A 19,342-nucleotide genomic window follows, 5' to 3' on the forward strand; every position below is an offset into this window, starting at 1 on the left:
CAGGTGTACAACAAAGTGATTCACTTAGAATACACATACATGTATCTGTTTCTTTTTCAAATTCTTCTCCTAATTAGAGTGTTACAACATATTGAGCAGAGTTCCCTGTGCTACACAGTAGGTCCCTGTTGTTTATCTATTTTAAGTGTGAAAGTGAAGTTGCTCAGTCATGTCCAATTCTTTGCGACCCCAGGAGTGTAGCCTACCAGGCTCCTCTGTCCATGGGATTTTTCAGGCAAGAATAATGGAGTGGGTTGCCATTTAGTATAGTAGAGTGCAAATGTAACAAGGAAGAGAAAATATATTTACAGCACTGTAACTTTATATCATCTGTTTATATGATAAATCATCTGTCTAAACCTACATCTGTATATCTTGTGGGATACAAAATATTGTGTATATTATACATATTACTAATACCAGACATCAAAAAAGAAAAGATAAAGTGAAGAGAGACCGATACTTAGTCATAACAATTCATATACTGATAATGAAGAAGCAGCAAAATATACTCAACGTAACCTAGAGCAATCAAGACAGTTCCTTCATGGTAGCCTTGCTGATTGAATAATGGATGAATCACTATAAAATTTTATGGTATATCAGTCAGTCAGTTCAGCCACTCAGTTGTGTCCAACTCTTTCAGACCCCATGGACTGCAGCATGCCAGGCTTCTTTGTCCATCACCAATTCCCAAAGCTTGCTCAAACTCACGTCCATCAAGTCAGTGATGCCATCCAACCATCTCATCTTCTGTTGTCGCCTTCTCCTCCTGCCTTCAACCTTTCCCAGCATCCAGGTCTTTTCCAATGAGTCAGTTCTTCACATCAGGTGGTCAAAGAATTGGAGTTTCAGCTTTAGCGTCAGTCCTTCCAATGAATATTCAGGACTGATTTCCTTTAGGATTGACTGGTTTGATCTCCTTGCAGTTCAAAGGACCCTCAAGAGTCTTCTCCAATATCACAGTTCAAAAGCATCAATTCTTCGGCATTCAGCTTTGTTTATGGTCCAGCTCTCACATCCATAATGACCACTGGAAAAACCATAGCTTTGACTAGACAGACCTTTTTCAGCAAAGTAATGTCTCTGCTTTTTAATATGCTGTTTAGCTTGGTCATAGCTTTTCTTCCAAAGAGCAGGCGTCTTTTAATTTCATGGCCTCAAGCACTAAATTCAGTGATTTTGGACCCCAGAAAAATAAAGTCTGTCACTGTTTCCACTGTTTCTCTATCTATTTGCCATGATATGATGGGACCAGATGCCATGATCTTTGTTTTATGAATGTTGAGTTTTGAGCCAGCTTTTTCACTCACCTCTTTTACTTACATCAAGAGGCTGTTTAATTCTTGTTCGCTTTCTGCCATAAGGGTGGCGTCATCTGTGTATCTAAGGTTATTGATATTTTGCCCAGCAAACTTGATTCCAACTTTTGCTTTATCTATCCTTGCATTTCACATGATGTACTCTGCATATGTTAAATAATCAGGATGACAATATACATCCTTGACGTACTCCTTTCCCTATTTGGAACCAGTCTGTTGTTCCATATCCAGTTCTAACTGTTGCTTCTTGACCTATATACAGATTTGTCAGGAGGTCTGGTATTCCCATCTCTTGAAAAATTTTCCACAGTTTGCTGTGACCCATACAGTCAAAACAGTGTCACACTTTGTTTTTTTGGGCTCCAAAATCACTGTGGATGCTGATTGCAGCCATGAAAAAAAAGACGCTAACTCCTTGGAAGGAAAGGTATGACCAACCTAGATAGTATATTAAAAAGCAGAGACATTTCTTTGCCAACAAAGGTCCGTCTAGTCAAGGCTATGGTTTTTCCAGTGGTCATGTATGGATGTGAGAGTTGGACTGTGAAGAAAGCTGATCGCTGAAGAATTGATGCTTTTGAACTGTGGTGTTGGAGAAGACTCTTGAGAGTCCCTTGGACTGCAAGGAGATCCAACCAGTCCATTCTAAAGGAGATTGATCCTGGGTGTTCATTGGAAGGACTGATGCTAAAGCTGAAACTGAAGTACTTTGGCCACCTCATGCGACGAGTTGACTCACTGGAAAAGACTCTGTTGCTGGGAGGGATTGGGGGCAGGAGGAGAACAGAATGACCGAGAATGAGATGGCTGGATGGCATCACCGACTCGATGGACATGAGTCTGAGTGTACTCCGGGAGTTGGTGATGGACAGGGAGGCCTGGCGTGCTGTGATTCATGGGGTCGCAAAGAGTCGGTCACGACTGAGTGACTGAACTGAACTGAACTCAACTCAACTCAACACAGTCAAAGGCTTTGATGTAATCAATGAAGCAGAAGTAGATGTTTTTCAAGAACCCTTTGCTGTTTTGATGATCCAATGGATGTTGGCAATTTGATCTCTGGTTCCACTGCCTTTTCTAAATCAGGCTTGAACATCTGGAAGTTCACCATTCACGTATTGTTGAAGTCTGGCTTGGAGAACTGTGAGCATTACTTTGCTAGCATGTAAGATGAGTGCAATTATGCAGTAGTTTGGACATTCTCTGGCATTACCTTTCTTTGGGATTGGAATGAGAACTAACTTTTTCCAGTCCTGAGGCCACTGCTGAATTTTCCAAATTTGCTGGCATATTGAGTGCAGCACATTAACAGAATCATCTTTACAGATTTGAAATAGCTCAACTGGAATTCCACCACCTCCACTTGCTTTGTTTGTAGTGATGCTTCCTAAGGCCCACTTGACTTCAGACTCCAGGATGTCTGGCTCTAGGTGAGTGATCACACCATCATGGCTATCTTGGTCATGAAGATCTTTATTGTATAGTTCTTCTGTGTATTCTTGCATTTCTTCTTAACATCTTCTGCTTCTGTTAGGTCCATACTATTTCTGCCCTTTATTGTGCCCAGCTTTGCATGAAATGTTCCCTTGGTATCTCTATTTTTCTTGAACAGATCTCTAGTCTTTCCCATTCTACTCTTTTCCTCTATTTCTTTGCACTGATCACTGAGGAAGGCTTTCTTATCTCTCCTTGCTATTCTTTGGAACTCTGCATTCAAATGGGTATATCTTTTCTTTTCTCCTCTGCCTTTAGCTTCTCTTCTTTTCTCAGCTCTTTGTAAGGCCTCCTCAGATAGCCATATTGCTTTTTTGCATTTCTTTTTCTTGAGGATGGTCTTGATCACTGCCTCCAGTACAATGTCATGAACCTCCATCCAAAATTCTTCAGGCACTCTGTCTATCAGATCTATTCCCTTTAATTTATTTGTCACTTTCACTGTACAATCGTAAGGGATTTGATTTAGGTCATACCTGAATGGCCTAGTGGTTTTCCCTACTTTCTTCAATTTAAGTCTGAATTTGGCAATAAGGAGTTCATGATCCGAGCCACATCAGCTCCTGATCTTGATTTTGTTGACTGTATAGAGCTTCTGCATCTTCGGCTGCAAAGAATATAATCAACCAATTTTGGTTTTGACCATCTGGTGATGTCCATATATAGAGTTGTCTCTTGTGTTGTTGGAGGAGGTTGTTTGCTATAACCAGTGCATTCTCTTGGCAAAACTCTGTTTGCCTTTGCCCTGCTTTATTTTGTACTCCAAGGCCAGAATATATACTCTTGGAACACTGGAGTGGGTAGCCTTTCCCTTCTGCAGTGGATCTTCCTAACTCAGGGATAGAATCCAGGTCCCCTGCATTGCAGGTGGATTCTTTACCAGCTGAGCCACAGGAAAGCCCAAGAATACTGGAGTGGGTAGCCTGTCCCTTCTTCAGTGGATCTTCCTGACCTAGGAATCAAACCAGGGTCTCCTGCATTGCAGGCAGATTCTTTACCAACTGACCTATCAGGAAGCCCTTTATGGTTCAGTTCAGTTCAGTTCAGTTCAGTCGCTCAGTCGTGTCCGACTCTTTGCGACCCCATGAATCACAGCACGCCAGGCCTCCCTGTCCATCACCAACTCCCCGAGTTCACTCAATCTCATGTCCATCGAGTCGGTGATGCCATCCAGCCATCTCATTCTCCATCGCCCCCGTCTCCTCCCACCCCCAATCCCTCCCAGCATCAGACTCTTTTCCAGTGAGTCAGCTCGTCGCATGAGGTGGCATAGCGTCAAAATAATATTTATAACTTAGCATTAGAAACATTGTTAGAGTTTTCAGAATATACTTACTTGTGATCACAGACTGATAGGTAGTGTCTCCAATTACTATATAGTAAAGTAATTTTAGAAAGCCAAGTTATGAAAGATTAAGGAAACTAGCACACTGTTAATTTTATACTATATATTAATCACCTTATGTCTATACAAGGACAGGCTACTCACTTCAATATAAGTTTTGCACAATGTTATACAGGTATATTTTTGTATATTTATTGAAAAATCCACATGTAAATGGACTCACAAAGTTCAAATTCATATTGTTCAAGGAACAACTGTACTTGTTAATCAGAGTTTTAGCAAACAATTATTTGTGATTGTAAATTTTCAGTGAATGGATTGAGGAAGGCAGATGCAGTTCTTAACTTTGTAGAACTTGCAACCTAGGTGGGAAAGAGAAATTGAACAAATAATAAATTACATATCTGTTAAGTACTTCTAGAATACAGTGTGCTTTGAGAGCAAATCAATTAAATTTATACAAGATAATTTCTAAGAAAATGTAAATATTAATATTTTTCTTAATTATTTATGAAATATATTTTCTGATATAAAAGTCTGCTATTCCCTGTATGTCAATAGTGTTTTATTTTCTTATTCACTCATTATGTCTCATGTACTGAGTGCTATGAGGGCAAGTGAAATAAAGTAAACATAATATTTACTGAATACTTACTATCACCTTACTTCCCTTGTAGCTCAGTGGGTAAAGAATCTGTCTGCAATTCTGGAGACCGGGATTCTATTCCTAGGTCTGGAAGATCCCCTGGAGAAAGAAATGGCAACCCACTCCAGTATCCTTGCCTGAAAAATCTCATGAGGAGCCTGGTGGGCTGCAGTCCACGGGGTCGCAAAGAGTCGGGCACGACTGAGTGACTAACACTCACTTGCCTACTATCACCTTATGTCGAGATGCATTAGTTATTCTACTAATTGCAATTGAATAGGTAAATAAAATGAAGCTCAAAGAATTTAAGCAACTTGTCCAAGATAAAGCTATCAATGGATGAACTTTAGTATAAATCTTGAAATCTAAATCCAAAACCCATATTCCTTTCGCTAAGTTATGTTGTGTCTCTAGAATTAATAATCATATGATACTGGGATAAGTCCTTATATAGAGATTTGTACAAAATTGCTTCCACTACATTGTGCATTTCATAGTTTTAAGATTTTCAGATCATATGCTAAGAACCCTAAGACAATGTTTCTCAAATTACCTGTGTTGAAGGATAAGATTTTTCCCTTTATTTCTAGTTCTTCATGGACTATTACTTTTGTAAAGTACAAAACTTGGCATCACTGTATATCAAATTGTTAGAGAAGTTTTTAAATACTGACTCACAAACTCTCTACCTGGTATCACACAAATTGGTAACAAACAGTTCATAGACCTGCACCTCTCTGGACCACTTTTTAGGGAGTACAAATATGAATAAGCCAAAATCCCAGACTTCAAGAAGCTTAGAGTCTACTTGGTAAGTTAGAACTGTTATCAGTTCACTATAATACAGGGACAATAAAATAAATGCTAATAATAGTAAGCCAAAACTGTGTAAATATGGTAAACCTTTAAATAACATGGAAGGTGAATGTGTTCCCATGGGTGGGACCAGGTGAAAGTTTGTAGGCTTGAAAGAGATGGCAGTAGTGATTAGTTCATTGTAGCTAGAATTGTATCATATTGGTTTTGAACCCAAATTCAAAGGATTGAGGTTGAATTCCTTATACTAATTCTGAACATCTTGTATCTCATGAGTAATACAGGGCATCAACCCTGGGAGGAAGCAGAGGGTATTAAATGCAGAAAAAATAAGGTGTTAAGAAGAGCCCCATATGATAGCCATTAATTTTCCATTTTAAGGTTATGAGCATATTAGGTCAATTCTAATGCTAATGTAGAAATAGGCTTCCATAACTGTAATCCCTTTTCTTCTAATTTATTATTAACATAATTATCATGATTTACATTTTTTCCATTGTCCTCCTTCAGGTAGTAATGCTAACAAAGCTAATGGATGGAGCAAATCAGTCTGTGGTGTCAGAGTTTGTGCTCCTGGGACTCACCAACTCCTGGGAGATCCAGCTACTCCTCTTTGTGTTCTCATCCACACTTTATGTGGCAAGCATGATGGGAAATTCTCTCATTATTCTCACTGTGACTTGTGACCCTCATTTACACTCTCCCATGTATTTTCTGTTAGCCAACCTCTCCTTCATTGACCTGGGAGTTTCTTCTCTCACTTCTCCCAAGATGATTTATGACCTTTTCAAAAAGCATAAAGTCATCTCCTTTAGAGGCTGCATCGCTCAACTCTTCTTCATCCACCTCGTTGGTGGTGTAGAGATGATGCTGCTCATAGCCATGGCCTTTGACAGATATGTTGCAATATGTAAGCCTCTCCATTATCTGACCATCATGAACCCTAGAATGTGCATCTCCTTTTTAGTGGCTGCCTGGATAATAGGCTTTATCCACTCCATGGTTCAGCTGCCTTTTGTGGTAAACTTACCCTTCTGTGGCCCAAATGTGTTGGACAGCTTTTACTGTGACCTTCCTCGGTTGATCAAACTTGCCTGCATAGACACATACCAACTAGAGTTCATGGTCATGGCCAACAGTGGATTCATCTCTATTGGCTCCATCTTCATTCTGATCATTTCCTACATTGTCATCATTCTCACTGTTCAGAAACACTCTTCAGGTAGTTCATCTAAGGCTCTGTCCACACTTTCAGCTCACATCACTGCAGTAGCTCTGTTCTTTGGTCCTTTGATTTTTATCTATACATGGCCATTTCCTTCCACACACCTGGATAAGTTTTTGGCCATCTTTTATGCAGTTCTCACTCCTTTCCTGAATCCAGTCATTTATACATTCAGGAATCAAGAAATGAAAGTGGCAATGAGGAAGGTATGCAGACAGTTAGTGAGTTATAGAAAGATTTCTTTAGTGATACCTGTATTGTAATGCCCTTGTTAATTACTGATGTTCAGCGCTGATGATCAAACTCAGAGAAAAACTTTTCTATATCCTACTTTGATTTTATTATGCACACTGATAGCAAGTCCACTTTGTCTTTCACTTAGGAGGTAGCGAAATTCACTTTTGAAAAGAGAAAAGGAATTATATATGAAGCATTTATATTCAAATATTATAGCAATCTGAGCCTCAAATCCTAAGAATAATGTTTATGTGAAGCAACTATTAGAAATACAAAACATGGAACACTTTTTTAAGGCCTTCAGAACAGGGAGAACCTGTCTGGCTCCTTTTAACAAAGCTTGCCTCATGGTCAGGAATTCCTATCAGTACCCAACATGAGACACTCTAAGTGAGGACTGAACTGAGTCTTCCTATTGGATGCTGCAGCTTGCCCACATTTTACCCTTCCTTTGGCTCTCTGCCAGGGCTGTGCAAAGATGGCAGAATCTTCAAGAGCAAACACACAGTATCTTTGAGAACAAACATGTATGAGGTCACATATCTTTCAGTAGAAACCAAAGGAACTGTTCTTGGAATACAAAGAGCTGAGAAACACGAGGATTTTATCTGTGATTAGTATTATGCTGCTCAAACCCCATTACATTTTCATGCCTCTTTTCTTCCTATGCCTTCCTCTTTAATTTTCTTCAGCCACTTATGGTCTCTGGGCTAGGAAAAACTTTTCCCCCTTTCCCTCTCCTCTCTCTTTTTCTTCCCATCCCATTATTCCTCCTCCTTTCCCCACTTCCCAGAATTTGCTGCTCTTTCCCTTTGAACTTCCCTTGCGTTGCCCCTTTAAAATTGCCCTCTTATAATTATTATAAATTGCCTCCTCAATTAGTTTCATATTTTGAAAAACTGATTGCTTTGGTCCTGGGAGAGGCCCTGGGATGTGAGTAAAGGGAGAATAACTAATTGGTAGGTGCAGGGGTCACTTACAGTTTATTTCATATTTTCGACTGTGACCCACAGTAAGGTGGGTATATGCTGTAATACATACCACACCCCATCTCCATAAGGAACTTAAAAGAACTTAAAGTTTTACATGATTGTATTTATTTTTTGAAAAATAGTTTTTTCTTCTCTTTCATCTTTTCTTCAACTTCTGTTTACAGTCAGTTTTTTGAGCAACAGAATCTATGCTAAGAAAATTAAACAATAGATGGATAGTAATATTTACCACTTCTAGTTCAAAGCAGAATGAATACTCTAAGATAAATTTGTTATGTCATTATGATAGTGACTATAAAACGCTAGTCTTGGTTTAATATGATACTTGGTAGTACAGCATTTCTAAGTTTTTTTTAAATAAGTCCATCAAAGCTGAGCTGTGCAAACTTTGTCAGAATTTTGACACATGTTTATTTTGCTTCCGACTCATTACTTGAAATTTTATATATATATATATATATATCCTTTTATAAAGACTTTGGTTATTATACAAAATGAGATAAGCAACTGGATTTTGAACTAGGAAACAACAGGCTTACATTTTCAGTATAAGCTGAAAATGGATCACTCTGGCTGCTTCATCCTTTAGAGCTTCAAATATACAGTCAGGGAAATTATTAGAAGTCATTGCAATAATTCTAGCAAGAGATGACACTGACTTAGATCAGAGTGATAAAGGTAGAGGTAGTGAGACATGGTACAATCTCGATAGATTGACATGATACATAACAAAATGTCCAGCACTATAGATATCCTTGACCATTTGGAAACTGTGAAATAGTGCACATCATTGCAGAGTTTTCATATAAAGATAAACAAAACCCCAAATCTACAAAATTATGAAAGGTGCTAATAAGGTAAACACAGTCACTAAGGAGAATAAAGAGGCATTAGAAGCTTTAAAATGGAGTCTGAGGGAAATAAAGTGAAGCGATCCCTTACACAACAACTCAATAGCACAAATAGTGACACAGGATTGATATATTGTCAAGGCCCAGCTGAAATTTTTGGTATATTAAATGTATCATTAAAAACATATTAGCCACATATACTACAATAAAGGGCTTCCCTGGTGGCTCAGCTGGTAAAGAATGCAGGAGACCTGGGTTTGATCCCTGGGTTAGGAGGATCCCCTGGAGAAGGGAAAGGCTACCCACTCCAGTATTCTGGCCTGGAGAATTCAATGGACTGTATAGAAGAACATGGGATCACAAAGAGTCAGGCATAACGGAGCAACTTTCACTTTCACTACAATGAATGGTAAATGGTACAAGGAAGTCATTCTCTTTCTGTGTTTTATGCATTTGTTCCATGGAGACATCTAGAGCTATGGTTAAATTGTGTATATTTAACTGAAGACCCCAGAAGTAAACATTGAAATAGTAAAGCCAAGTGTCAGTTGTACCTCTTAAGTTTACTCTGCATCTCTTAGGAGTTAGCCTCTGTTTATAGGTATAGAGCCAGGGTGAATTAAACACTGAAGAATATTTACCTCTGAAAGTAAAGAGCTAATAACTGTCACTTCTATACTTGAACAATTTTTCTGTAACTGAAATCTGATAATTATCTGAAACCTAGGCAAAAGGAAATTGCAAACATCCTTCCTACTTCTGCCAAGGACAATAGGCAAAGAATTCTTATACATATTCAAAGTTTCATAGAACCAAGTGAGGAGAGAGAAAGCATTTGAAATAGTATTCAAATGACTCCATGAAAGATAGAATTAAAATTACATAAAGAACCATGACATTTCATGAACACTTTCCAAAAACTAGAGGAAAATATGCTCCAAACTAAAATATAAGAGAAAGCACCCTGGGCTTTCAATAAATGAAATGATGTAAGCAAAGGAAGTACTGATGCTGAAGCTGAAACTCCAATACTTTGGTCACCTGATGCAAAGAGCTGACTGTTTTGAAAAGACCTTGATGCTGGGAAATTTTGAAGGCGAGAGGAGATGGGGACAACAGAGGATGAGATGGTTGGAAGGCATCACTGACTCAATGGACATGAGTTTGGGTAAACTCCGGGAGTTGGTGATGGACGGGGAGGCCTGACATGCTGCAGTTCATGGGGTTGCAAAGAGTCAGACATGACTGAGTGACTCAACTGAACTGAACTGAATGAGTAGAGGCCAGAGATGCTGCTAAACAGTATAGCCTCCCCCTGCCCCAGAACAGAGAATTATTCAGCCCTGTATATGCCAAATTTGAGAAAACATAAATTCTAAATAAATTCTTCATAAAGTTCTAAGTTTCTTCAGTGAAAAGTCTGAGTGCTTTATACTATTCTATTCTCCCAGGACACTTACTCTTTAAAAGACACACTATGACCAACCTAGACAGCATATTAAAAAGCAGAGGCATTACTTTGCCAACAAAGGTCCATCTAGTCAAAGTTATGGTTTTTCAAGTAATCATGTATAGATGTGAGAGTTGGACCATAAAGAAATCTGAGTGCCGAAGAATTGATGCTTTTGAACTGCGGTGTTGGAGAAGACTCTTGAAAGTCCCTTGCACTGCAAAGAGATCAAATCAGTCAATTCTAAACAAATTATCTCTGAATGTTCATTGGAAGGACTGATGCTGAAACTGAAGCTCCAATACTTTGGCCACCTGATGCAAAGAACTAACTCATTTTAAAAGACCATGATGCTGGGAAAGATTGAAGGCAGGAGGAGAAGGAGATGACAGAGGACGAGATGGTTGGATGGCATCACCAACTCTATGCACATGAGTTTGAGCAAGCTCCGGGTGTTAGTGATGGACAGGGAAGCCTGGTATGCTGCAGTCCACGGGGTCACAAAGAGCTGGAGACAACTGAGTGACCGAACTGAACTGATTCTCCCGGGTGTGTATATATATATATACACACACCACATCTTTATCCATTCATCTATTGATGGACACTTAGGTTGCTTTCATGTCTTATCTACTGTAAATAGTGAGAATATAAACTTTAGGGTGCATGTATTGCCGAAGAATTGATGCTTTTGAACTGTGGTGCTGGAGAAGACTCTTGAGAGTCCCTTGGACTGCAAGGAGATCCAACCAGTCCATTCTAGAGGAGATCAATCCTGGGTGTTCATTGGAAGGACTGATGCTAAAGCTGAAACTCCAATACTTTGGCCACCTCATGCGACGAGTTGACTCACTGGAAAAGACTCTGATGCTGGGAAAGGCTGGGGGCGGGAGGAGAAGGGGACGACAGAGAATGAGATGGCTGGATGGCATCACCGACTCTGTGGACATGAGTTTGAGTGAACTCCGGGAGTTGGTGATGGACAGGGAAGCCTGGCGTGCTGTGATTCATGGGGTCACAGAGAGTTGGACACGACTGAGCGACTGAACTGAACTGAACTGAACTGATCCTTTTGAATTTTGTTTTTCTTCAGATATATGTCCAGGAGTGGGACTGGAGGATCATATAGTAACTCTATTTTTAGTTTCTCAACGAATCTCCTTTCTTTTCTCCATAGTGGCTGTTCCCATTCACAGTCCCATCAACATTGTAGGAGGGTTCTTTATCTCCACTCTCTTCAGCATTTATCGTTTGTAGATTTTTTGATGCCCATTCTGACCAGTGTGAGGTAATACCTCATTGTAGCTTTGATTTGCACTTCTCTGGATGGCATCTGACTCAATGGACATGAGTTTGAGTGAACTCCGGGAGTTGGTGATGAACAGGGAGGCCTGGCGTGCTGTGATTCATGGGGTCTCAAAGAGTCCAACATGACTGAGTGACTGAGCTGCACTGAACTGAATAATTACCTTTGTGAATATCTTTTCATATGCCTTTGGGTCATCTGTATATCTTCTTTGGAGAAATGTCTTTTGAGATCTGCTAACTTATTTTTATTGAATTGCTGATATTGAGTTCTATACATTGTTTCTGTATTTTGAAGATTAATTCCTTATCATTTTCATTGTTTACAAATATGTTCACTCATTCTATAAGTTGTTTGATTTTTGTTGTTTTTTTTTATGGTTCCCCTTTGCTATGCAAAAGCTTTTAAGTTTTACTAGGTCCTATTTGTTATTTTTGCTTTTATTTCCATTACTCTAGGAAACAAATTCAAAATGACATTTCTTCGATTTGTGTCAAAGTGCTCTGTTTTCCTTTAGGAGTTTTGTAGTATCTGATCTTACGTTTAGGTCTTTAATCTATTTTTAATTTACTTTTGTGAATGATGTTAGAGAATGTTCTGATTTCATTCTTTTACATGTCCAGTTTCCCCAGCACCACCTGTTGAAGAGATTGTTTTTCCTCCATTGTATAGTCTTGTATCTTTTGTTGTAGATTAATTGACCATAGATGTGTAGGTTTATTTCTGGACACTCTATCCTATTCCATTGATCTTTATTTCTGATTTTGTGCCAGTACCACACTGTTTTGATTACTGTAGCTTTCTAGTATAGTCAGAAGTGAAGGAGTCTGATTCTTCCAGCTCCACTTTTCTTTCTCAGGATTGCTTGGTTGTTTGGGGTCTTTTGTGTTTCCATACAAGGAAACACAAAAAAAAATTATTTCCATATAAAATTTTTTGTTCTAATTCTATGAAAAATGCTATTGGTACTTTGATAGAAATTTCATTAATTCTGTAGATTGCCTTGGATAGTATTTTCATTTTGACAACATTGACTCTTCCAATGTAAGAACATGGTATATCTCTCCATCTGTTTATGTAATCTCTGATTTCTTTCATCAGTATTTTATAATTTTCAGAGTACAGATCTTTTGCCTGCTTAGGTAGGCTTATTCCTAGGTAACTTTTTTCTTTTCAGTGTGATGGTAAATGGGATTGTTACCTTAATTTCTCTTTCTGATCTTCCATTATTAGTATATTGAAATACAACAGATTTCTGTATATTAATTTTGTATCCTACAACTTTACCAAATTCATTGATGAGCTCTAGTACTTTTCTGGTAACATCTTTTGGATTTTCTAAATATAATATCTTGTCATATCCAAGCAGTAACAATTGTACTTCTTTTCCAATTTTGATTTCTTGTTTTTCTTTTTCTTCCATGATTGCTGTGGCTAGGATTACCAAAACTGTGTTGAATAAAAGTGCTGAGAGTGGACATTCTTATGTTGTTCTTGATCTTAAAGGAAATGTTTTCAGCTTTTCACTGTTTGAGTATGATGTTAGCTGTAGATTTGTAACGTGCTGTGCTATACTATGCTGTGCTTAGTCACTCATTCATGTCTGACTCTTTGCAACCCCATGGACTGTAGCTCACCAGGCTCCTCTGCCCATGGGGATTCTCCAGGCAAGAATATTGATGTGGGTTGCCTTGCCCTTCTCCAGGGGATCTTTCCAACCCAGGGATCAAACCCAGGTGTCCCGCATTGCAGATGGATTCTTTATCATCTGAGCCACCAGGGAAGCCCAAGAATACTGGAGAGGGTAGTCTATCCCTTCTTCAGGGAATCTTCCCAACTCAGGAAGTGAACCGGGGTCTCCTGAATTGCAGGTGGATTCTTTACCAGTTGAGCTACCAGAGAAGCCCATTATTATGTTGAGGAAAGTTCTCTCCTATCCACTTTCTGGAGAGTTTTTATCTTAAATGAGTGTTGAATTTTATCAAAGATTTTTCCTGTATCTCTTGATCATATAATTTTAATTCTTCAATTTGTTAATGTAGTGTATCACACTGATTGATTTGCAGATATTGAAGAATGGTTGCAGCCCTGAATTAAATCCCCCTTGACCATGGTGTATGGTCTTTTAATGTGTTATTGGATTCGGTTTGCTACCATTTTGCTCAGGATTTTTGTGTCTATATTCATCAGTGATATTTACCTGTAATTTTCTTTTTTTGTATTATCTTCATCTGGTTTTGGTATCATGGTGTTTGTGGTTTCACAGAATTAGTTTGAAATGTTCCTTATGCTGTAGTTTTTTGGATAGTTTCAGGAGGATAGGTATTAATTCTTCTTTAAATGTTTCATCAGAGACACAGAAGGAGGAAAATACCAAAATGCTTCTGTAGCTTATCACAGGCTTATAGGCCATCCTAGAGTTCACATCCTAGAGTACAGCATGTCATTATCAGAAGTGGTGCTCCAACTATCATGGTAATTCTATCTCTGCAAGCCATTCCACAAATCAAGTTAGTTGCTTTTAACTGATAGTACATATAAATGGAAAAATTCCACATGTATACGGGCTCCTTATTATACTTGATTTTCTATGTGTCCCCTAGTAAGATGCAATGTTGTGCAGATATCATGAAAAGGATGAGGCATTCTATAAATCTTTAAAAGACTAGGCTGATAAACATGTTGAAGGTATATCAGAGTTTGATCAGAGTAGAATCACATGAGTGACTTAGAATAGAAAGTTCTTAAAGGCATTAGACTTTATGCAATGGTGGAGACCATTAAGGAGTATAAGTTTATGGCCATTTAACCTCATGCTGATCCTGAAGCCTAAAGAACCTCTGGAAGGGAAGGGGACAGGAAATGAAGATCAAGGTAAACTAGAACCATCTCTGTCTCTCATTGCTTCCAATTTTGGTGATGCAGGTGACCTGCTGAGTAAGCTGATGATCTTCATCATAAACATGCTCCTGGCCAGGACTTGGAAGAACTGAGGTGGAAATCCAGTATGAACTAGAGGAGCTGCAGGCCCAAGTTGTTGTCCCACACCAGCAAGGTGAGCCAGCACCGTGCATGATCTGTAACCTGTCATGGCCTTCAGAAAAAAAATGGCTACTACACTTCCTTATTCCAAATCTCAGACAAACTTTCCTTGTGGTGAACTCTAATGTGGAAACATACATGGAAGGAAATTCTGGAAACATAGTTCTGGTATAGCTGAATTGACACAGTATGAACCCATGATAGCAGACTACTAATGCAAATTCATTGTGAAATATGTATCTATTCTTCCTAGGATAAATCATTGCCTCTTCCATGATAAAAGAGGTCCAAACTGTGGTGCTGGAGAAGACTCTTAAGAGTCCCTTGGTCTGCAAGGAGATCCAAGCAGTCCATTCTAAAGGAGATCAATCCTGGGTGTTCATTGGAAGGACTGATGCTAAAGCTGAAACTCCAATACTTTGGCCACCTCATGTGACAAGTTGACTCACTGGAAAAGACTCTGATGCTGGGAGGGATTGGGAGCATGAGGAGATGGGGATGACAGAGAATGAGATGGCTGGATGGCATCACCGACTCGATGGACATGAGTTTGAGTGAACTCCGGGAGTTGGTGATGGACAGGGAGGCCTGGCGTGCTGTGATTCATGGGATCTCAAAGAGTCAGAATCGACTGAGCGACTGAACTAAACTGAAACTTTATTCAGACTCCTCTGAGCCCTCTTCTCCACTAGACCTCAACCTGGGGCACATCCTTGATGGGCTTGCATAGCCCAGTTGTAGCAAGAATCCTGCTAAATTATTTAAAAGAAATTCCCCAGCCTTGATACCTAATAAAATTTCTAAACTTCTACTCTTGATATCTGATCATCCCTGTCTGCCCTCAGTAAGCACCTGTAAAGTCAATTTAGCAAGAATTCTTCATATCTTTAGGTATTTCCATTCATTGCCATGCTCCCTGCCCCCAACTGCTGTTCTTTGGCAGCAAATTCCCACTTGTTTTAATTGTACTGGAAATTGACCTCATTTCTTTTTATATAATTTTATTCATTTATTTTTGGCTGTGCTGGGTCTTTGTTGCTACACAAGCTCGTCTCAGGTTGCAGCAAATGGAAACTACTGTCTAGCTGCAGTGCATGGGTTTCTCATTGCAATGGCTTCTCTTGTTGCAGATCATGGGTTCTATGGCATTCGGGCTTCAGTAGTTGTGGCACAAGGGCTCAGTAGTTGTAGCTCTTGGGCTCTAGAACACAGATTCAATAGTTGTGGTACATGGGCTTAGTTGCTTTGCAGCATGTCGGATATTCCCGGACCAGGGATGGAACCCATGTTTCCCTCATTGGCAGGAAGATTTTTCACCACTGAGCCACCAAGGACGCCTGGGAATTGACTGCACTTCCATACTGAGTCTCTTTTTCCATATTGCAGTAGTTTCTGAATAAAATCATTTTCGCCAAACTAAAAATGGAGTTATCATATTATCCATCAGTCCCACTCCTGGGCATATATCTAAAAAAAGCTGAAAACTTTAGTTTAAAAAGATACACTTACCAATTTAGAAAGATGCAAATGATAACCCTGTATACGAGACAGCAAAAGAGACACAGATGTATAGAACAGTCTTTGGGACTCTATGGGAGAGGGTGAGGGTGGGATGATTTGGGAGAATGGCATTGAAACACGTATGTTGTCATATGTGAAACGAATCACTAGTTCAGGGTCAATGAATGTTATAGGATGCTCGGGGATGGCATGCAGGGATGACCCAGAGGGAGGATAAAGGGAGGAGGGAGGTGGGAGGGGGGTTCAGGAGGGGGAACTTATGTAAACCCGGGGCGAATTCATGTCAATGTATGGCAAAACCAACCAATATAATATTGTAAAATAATTTGCCTCCAATAAAAAATAAATTAATTACCAAAAAAAATAAAAAAAAAGATACACTTACCTCAATGTTCACAGCAACACTATGTACAATAGCCAAGACATGGAAGCACCCTAAATGCCCATCAACGGATGAATGGATAAAGAAGATATGGTGTATATATATATATATATATGTGTGTGTTTATATACACAAAGAAGTATTATTCAGCCATTAAAATGAATGAAATAATTCCATTTGCAGCAACATGGATGGACTGGAGATTTTCATACTAAGTGAAGTAAGTTAGAAAAAGACAAATATCATATGCTATCACTTATGAAATCTTAAAACATGATATAAACGAACTTATTTACAAAACTTATTTCTTTCTCATAGACATAGAAAGCAATTAACTAATTAACAAGTAGTTATCCTACAATTGTTTCTGTTTTCAGATATCTATACTACTTATACCGCTGTTGTGTTCTACTACTGTTGTGGCTTAGTTTGGGTCCACCAAACAGACATGTCGAAATTTTAAACCCCAATATCTATGAATATGGCCATACTTGGAAATAGGGTGTTTGCAGATATATTCAAGGTAAATAGAAGTTATTCCAAATTAGGGTAGATTAGGAGATATTTCTCCCTGTTCTGAAGGCCTTAAAGAAATCTTCTCTCCAAGGTATTTCTAAATATTACTTCTTACAAACATTATTCCTTAAGAATTTAGACTCAAGGTTTCTGTATACTTTGATTTTAAATACTCTATATGTAAGTCTCTTTTCAAAGGTGAATGTCTCTGCTTCCTAAGTGAAAGACAAAATGGACTCAATATCTTTGTGTAATCAAATCAAGGACAAACAGAAGATTCTTTCTGAGTGTGACCATCAACATTGAACGTTAGTAATCAACAGAGCTCTTCACAATACAGTGAAGAAATCACTCATCACTTTAGAGATCTCCTGTAATTCACTAGCTGTTTGCATACTCTTCTCATTGCAACCCTCATTTCATGATTCCTGAATGTGTAAATAACAGGATTCAGGAAAGGAGTGAGAACTGCATCAAATATAGCCAGAAACTTATCCAGGTGTGTGGAGGAAAATGGTCATATATAAAAAAACATCAAAGGACAAAGAACAAGACTACTACAGTGATGTGAGCTGAAAGTGTGGATAGAGCCTTGGATGAATCCACTGAAGACCGTTTCTGAACAGTGAGAATGATGATAATGTAGGAAATGATCTGAATGAAGAAGAAGCCAATAGAGATGAATCCACTATTGGCTGTGACCATGAACTCTAGTTGGTATGTGTCTATGCAGGCAAGTTTGATCAACTGAGGAAGGTCACAGTAAAAGCTGTCCAACACATTTGGGCCACAGAAGGGTAAGTTTACCAAGCTGCTGCTGCTGCTGCTGCTAAGTCACTTCAGTAGTGTCCGACTCCATGTGACCCCATAGACGGAAGCCCACCAGGCTCCCCCTTCCCTGGGATTCTCCAGGCAAGAACACTGGAGTGGGCTGCCATTTCCTTCTCCAATGTGTGAAAGTGAAAAGTGAAAGTGAAGTCACTCAGTCGTGTCCAACCCTTAGCAACCCCACGGACTGCAGCCTACCAGGCTCCTCCATCCATGGGATTTTCTAGGCAAGAGTACTGGAGTGGCTTGCCATTGCCACGGAGTGGATAAGGCCAATCATCCAGGCAGCCACTATAAAGAAAACACACATCCTTGGACTCATGATGGTCAGGTAGTGGAGAGGCTTACATATGGCAACATATCTGTCAAAGGCCATGGCTATGAGAAGCACCACCTCCACACCACCAGTGATGTGGATGAAGAAGATCTGAGTGATGCAGCCACTAAAAGAGATGACTTTATGCTTTCTGAAAAGGTCATAAATCATGTTGGGAGAAAAGATAGTAGAAAATCCCAGGTCAATGAAGGAGAGGTTGGCCAACAGAAAGTACATGGAGGAGTGTAAATGAGGGTCAGAGATAACAGTGAGCATAATGAGCAAGTTTCCCATTGTGCTTGCTATATAAAAACTAGAGGAGAACACAAAGAGGAGAAGTTGAATCTCCCAGGAATTGGTGAGTCCCAGGAACACAAACTCTGATACCATAGACTGATTTGCTCCATACATTGACTTTGTAGGTTTTGCTACCTGAAGAACAATAGAAAAAATGTAAATTACAATGAGTATGTTAATAAACTAGAAGATAAACCAAAGTTATGCAAGCCTATTTCTACTTTAGCATGAAAATTACCTCACAGCCTTTGCAGCGTGATCACACAGAAAAAATTAGTTGCTGTCATATGGAGTTATTCTCTACCACCAAGTTGTCTTTCCATTTAATACCTTCTTTTTCTTTTCAGGGTGAGTGATCTGATATTGCTCATGAAATACTTGATGGTCAACAAGAGTAACAGGAATTCAAACCCAAACCTTTTAACTTTGGATTTTAAATTAATATGACCTACCTCAGTCATATAGAACTAATCACTATTGCAATCTCTCAGGAAGTTACCTTCCTCTGGCCCTTCCTGTGGATACATTTCATCTTCAGTATTACTCAGATGTTTACCACATCTACAAATTCTTGTTTTATTATTACTAGCCATTTATTTACTACAGATGACACTACCCTTATGGCAGAAAGTGAAGAGGAACTCAAAAGCCTCTTGATGAAAGTGAAAGAGGAGAGTGAAAAGGTTGGCTTGAAGCTCAACATTCAGAAAACAAAGATCATGGCATCTGGTCCCATCACTTCATGGGAAATAGATG

General features: G+C 39.1%; 1 protein-coding gene and 1 pseudogene across 1 annotated transcript; one reads left to right on the forward strand and one right to left on the reverse strand.

Annotated features, from left to right (window-relative positions):
- Positions 1-6,139: 6,139 nt before the first annotated feature.
- On the forward strand, positions 6,140-7,111 carry LOC129563407 (olfactory receptor 4F3/4F16/4F29-like). Its single transcript, XM_055437219.2, has one exon. The coding sequence runs from the start codon at positions 6,140-6,142 to the stop codon at positions 7,109-7,111; it is 972 nt and encodes a 323-aa protein (XP_055293194.2).
- Positions 7,112-17,500: 10,389 nt separating this feature from the next.
- On the reverse strand, positions 17,501-18,700 carry LOC129562763 (olfactory receptor 4F3/4F16/4F29-like; annotated as a pseudogene).
- Between the last annotated feature and the right edge of the window lie 642 nt (positions 18,701-19,342).

This window comes from Moschus berezovskii, chromosome 9, assembly GCF_049115385.1.
Source record: "Moschus berezovskii isolate FMDL1 chromosome 9, NW_MosBer_1.0, whole genome shotgun sequence".
Lineage (NCBI taxonomy): Eukaryota > Metazoa > Chordata > Mammalia > Artiodactyla > Moschidae > Moschus > Moschus berezovskii.

Bases quoted from the DNA above. Each gene is read 5' to 3' on its own strand.
- LOC129563407 (XM_055437219.2), top strand. From the start codon at position 6,140: ATGCTAACAAAGCTAATGGATGGAGCAAATCAGTCTGTGGTGTCAGAG.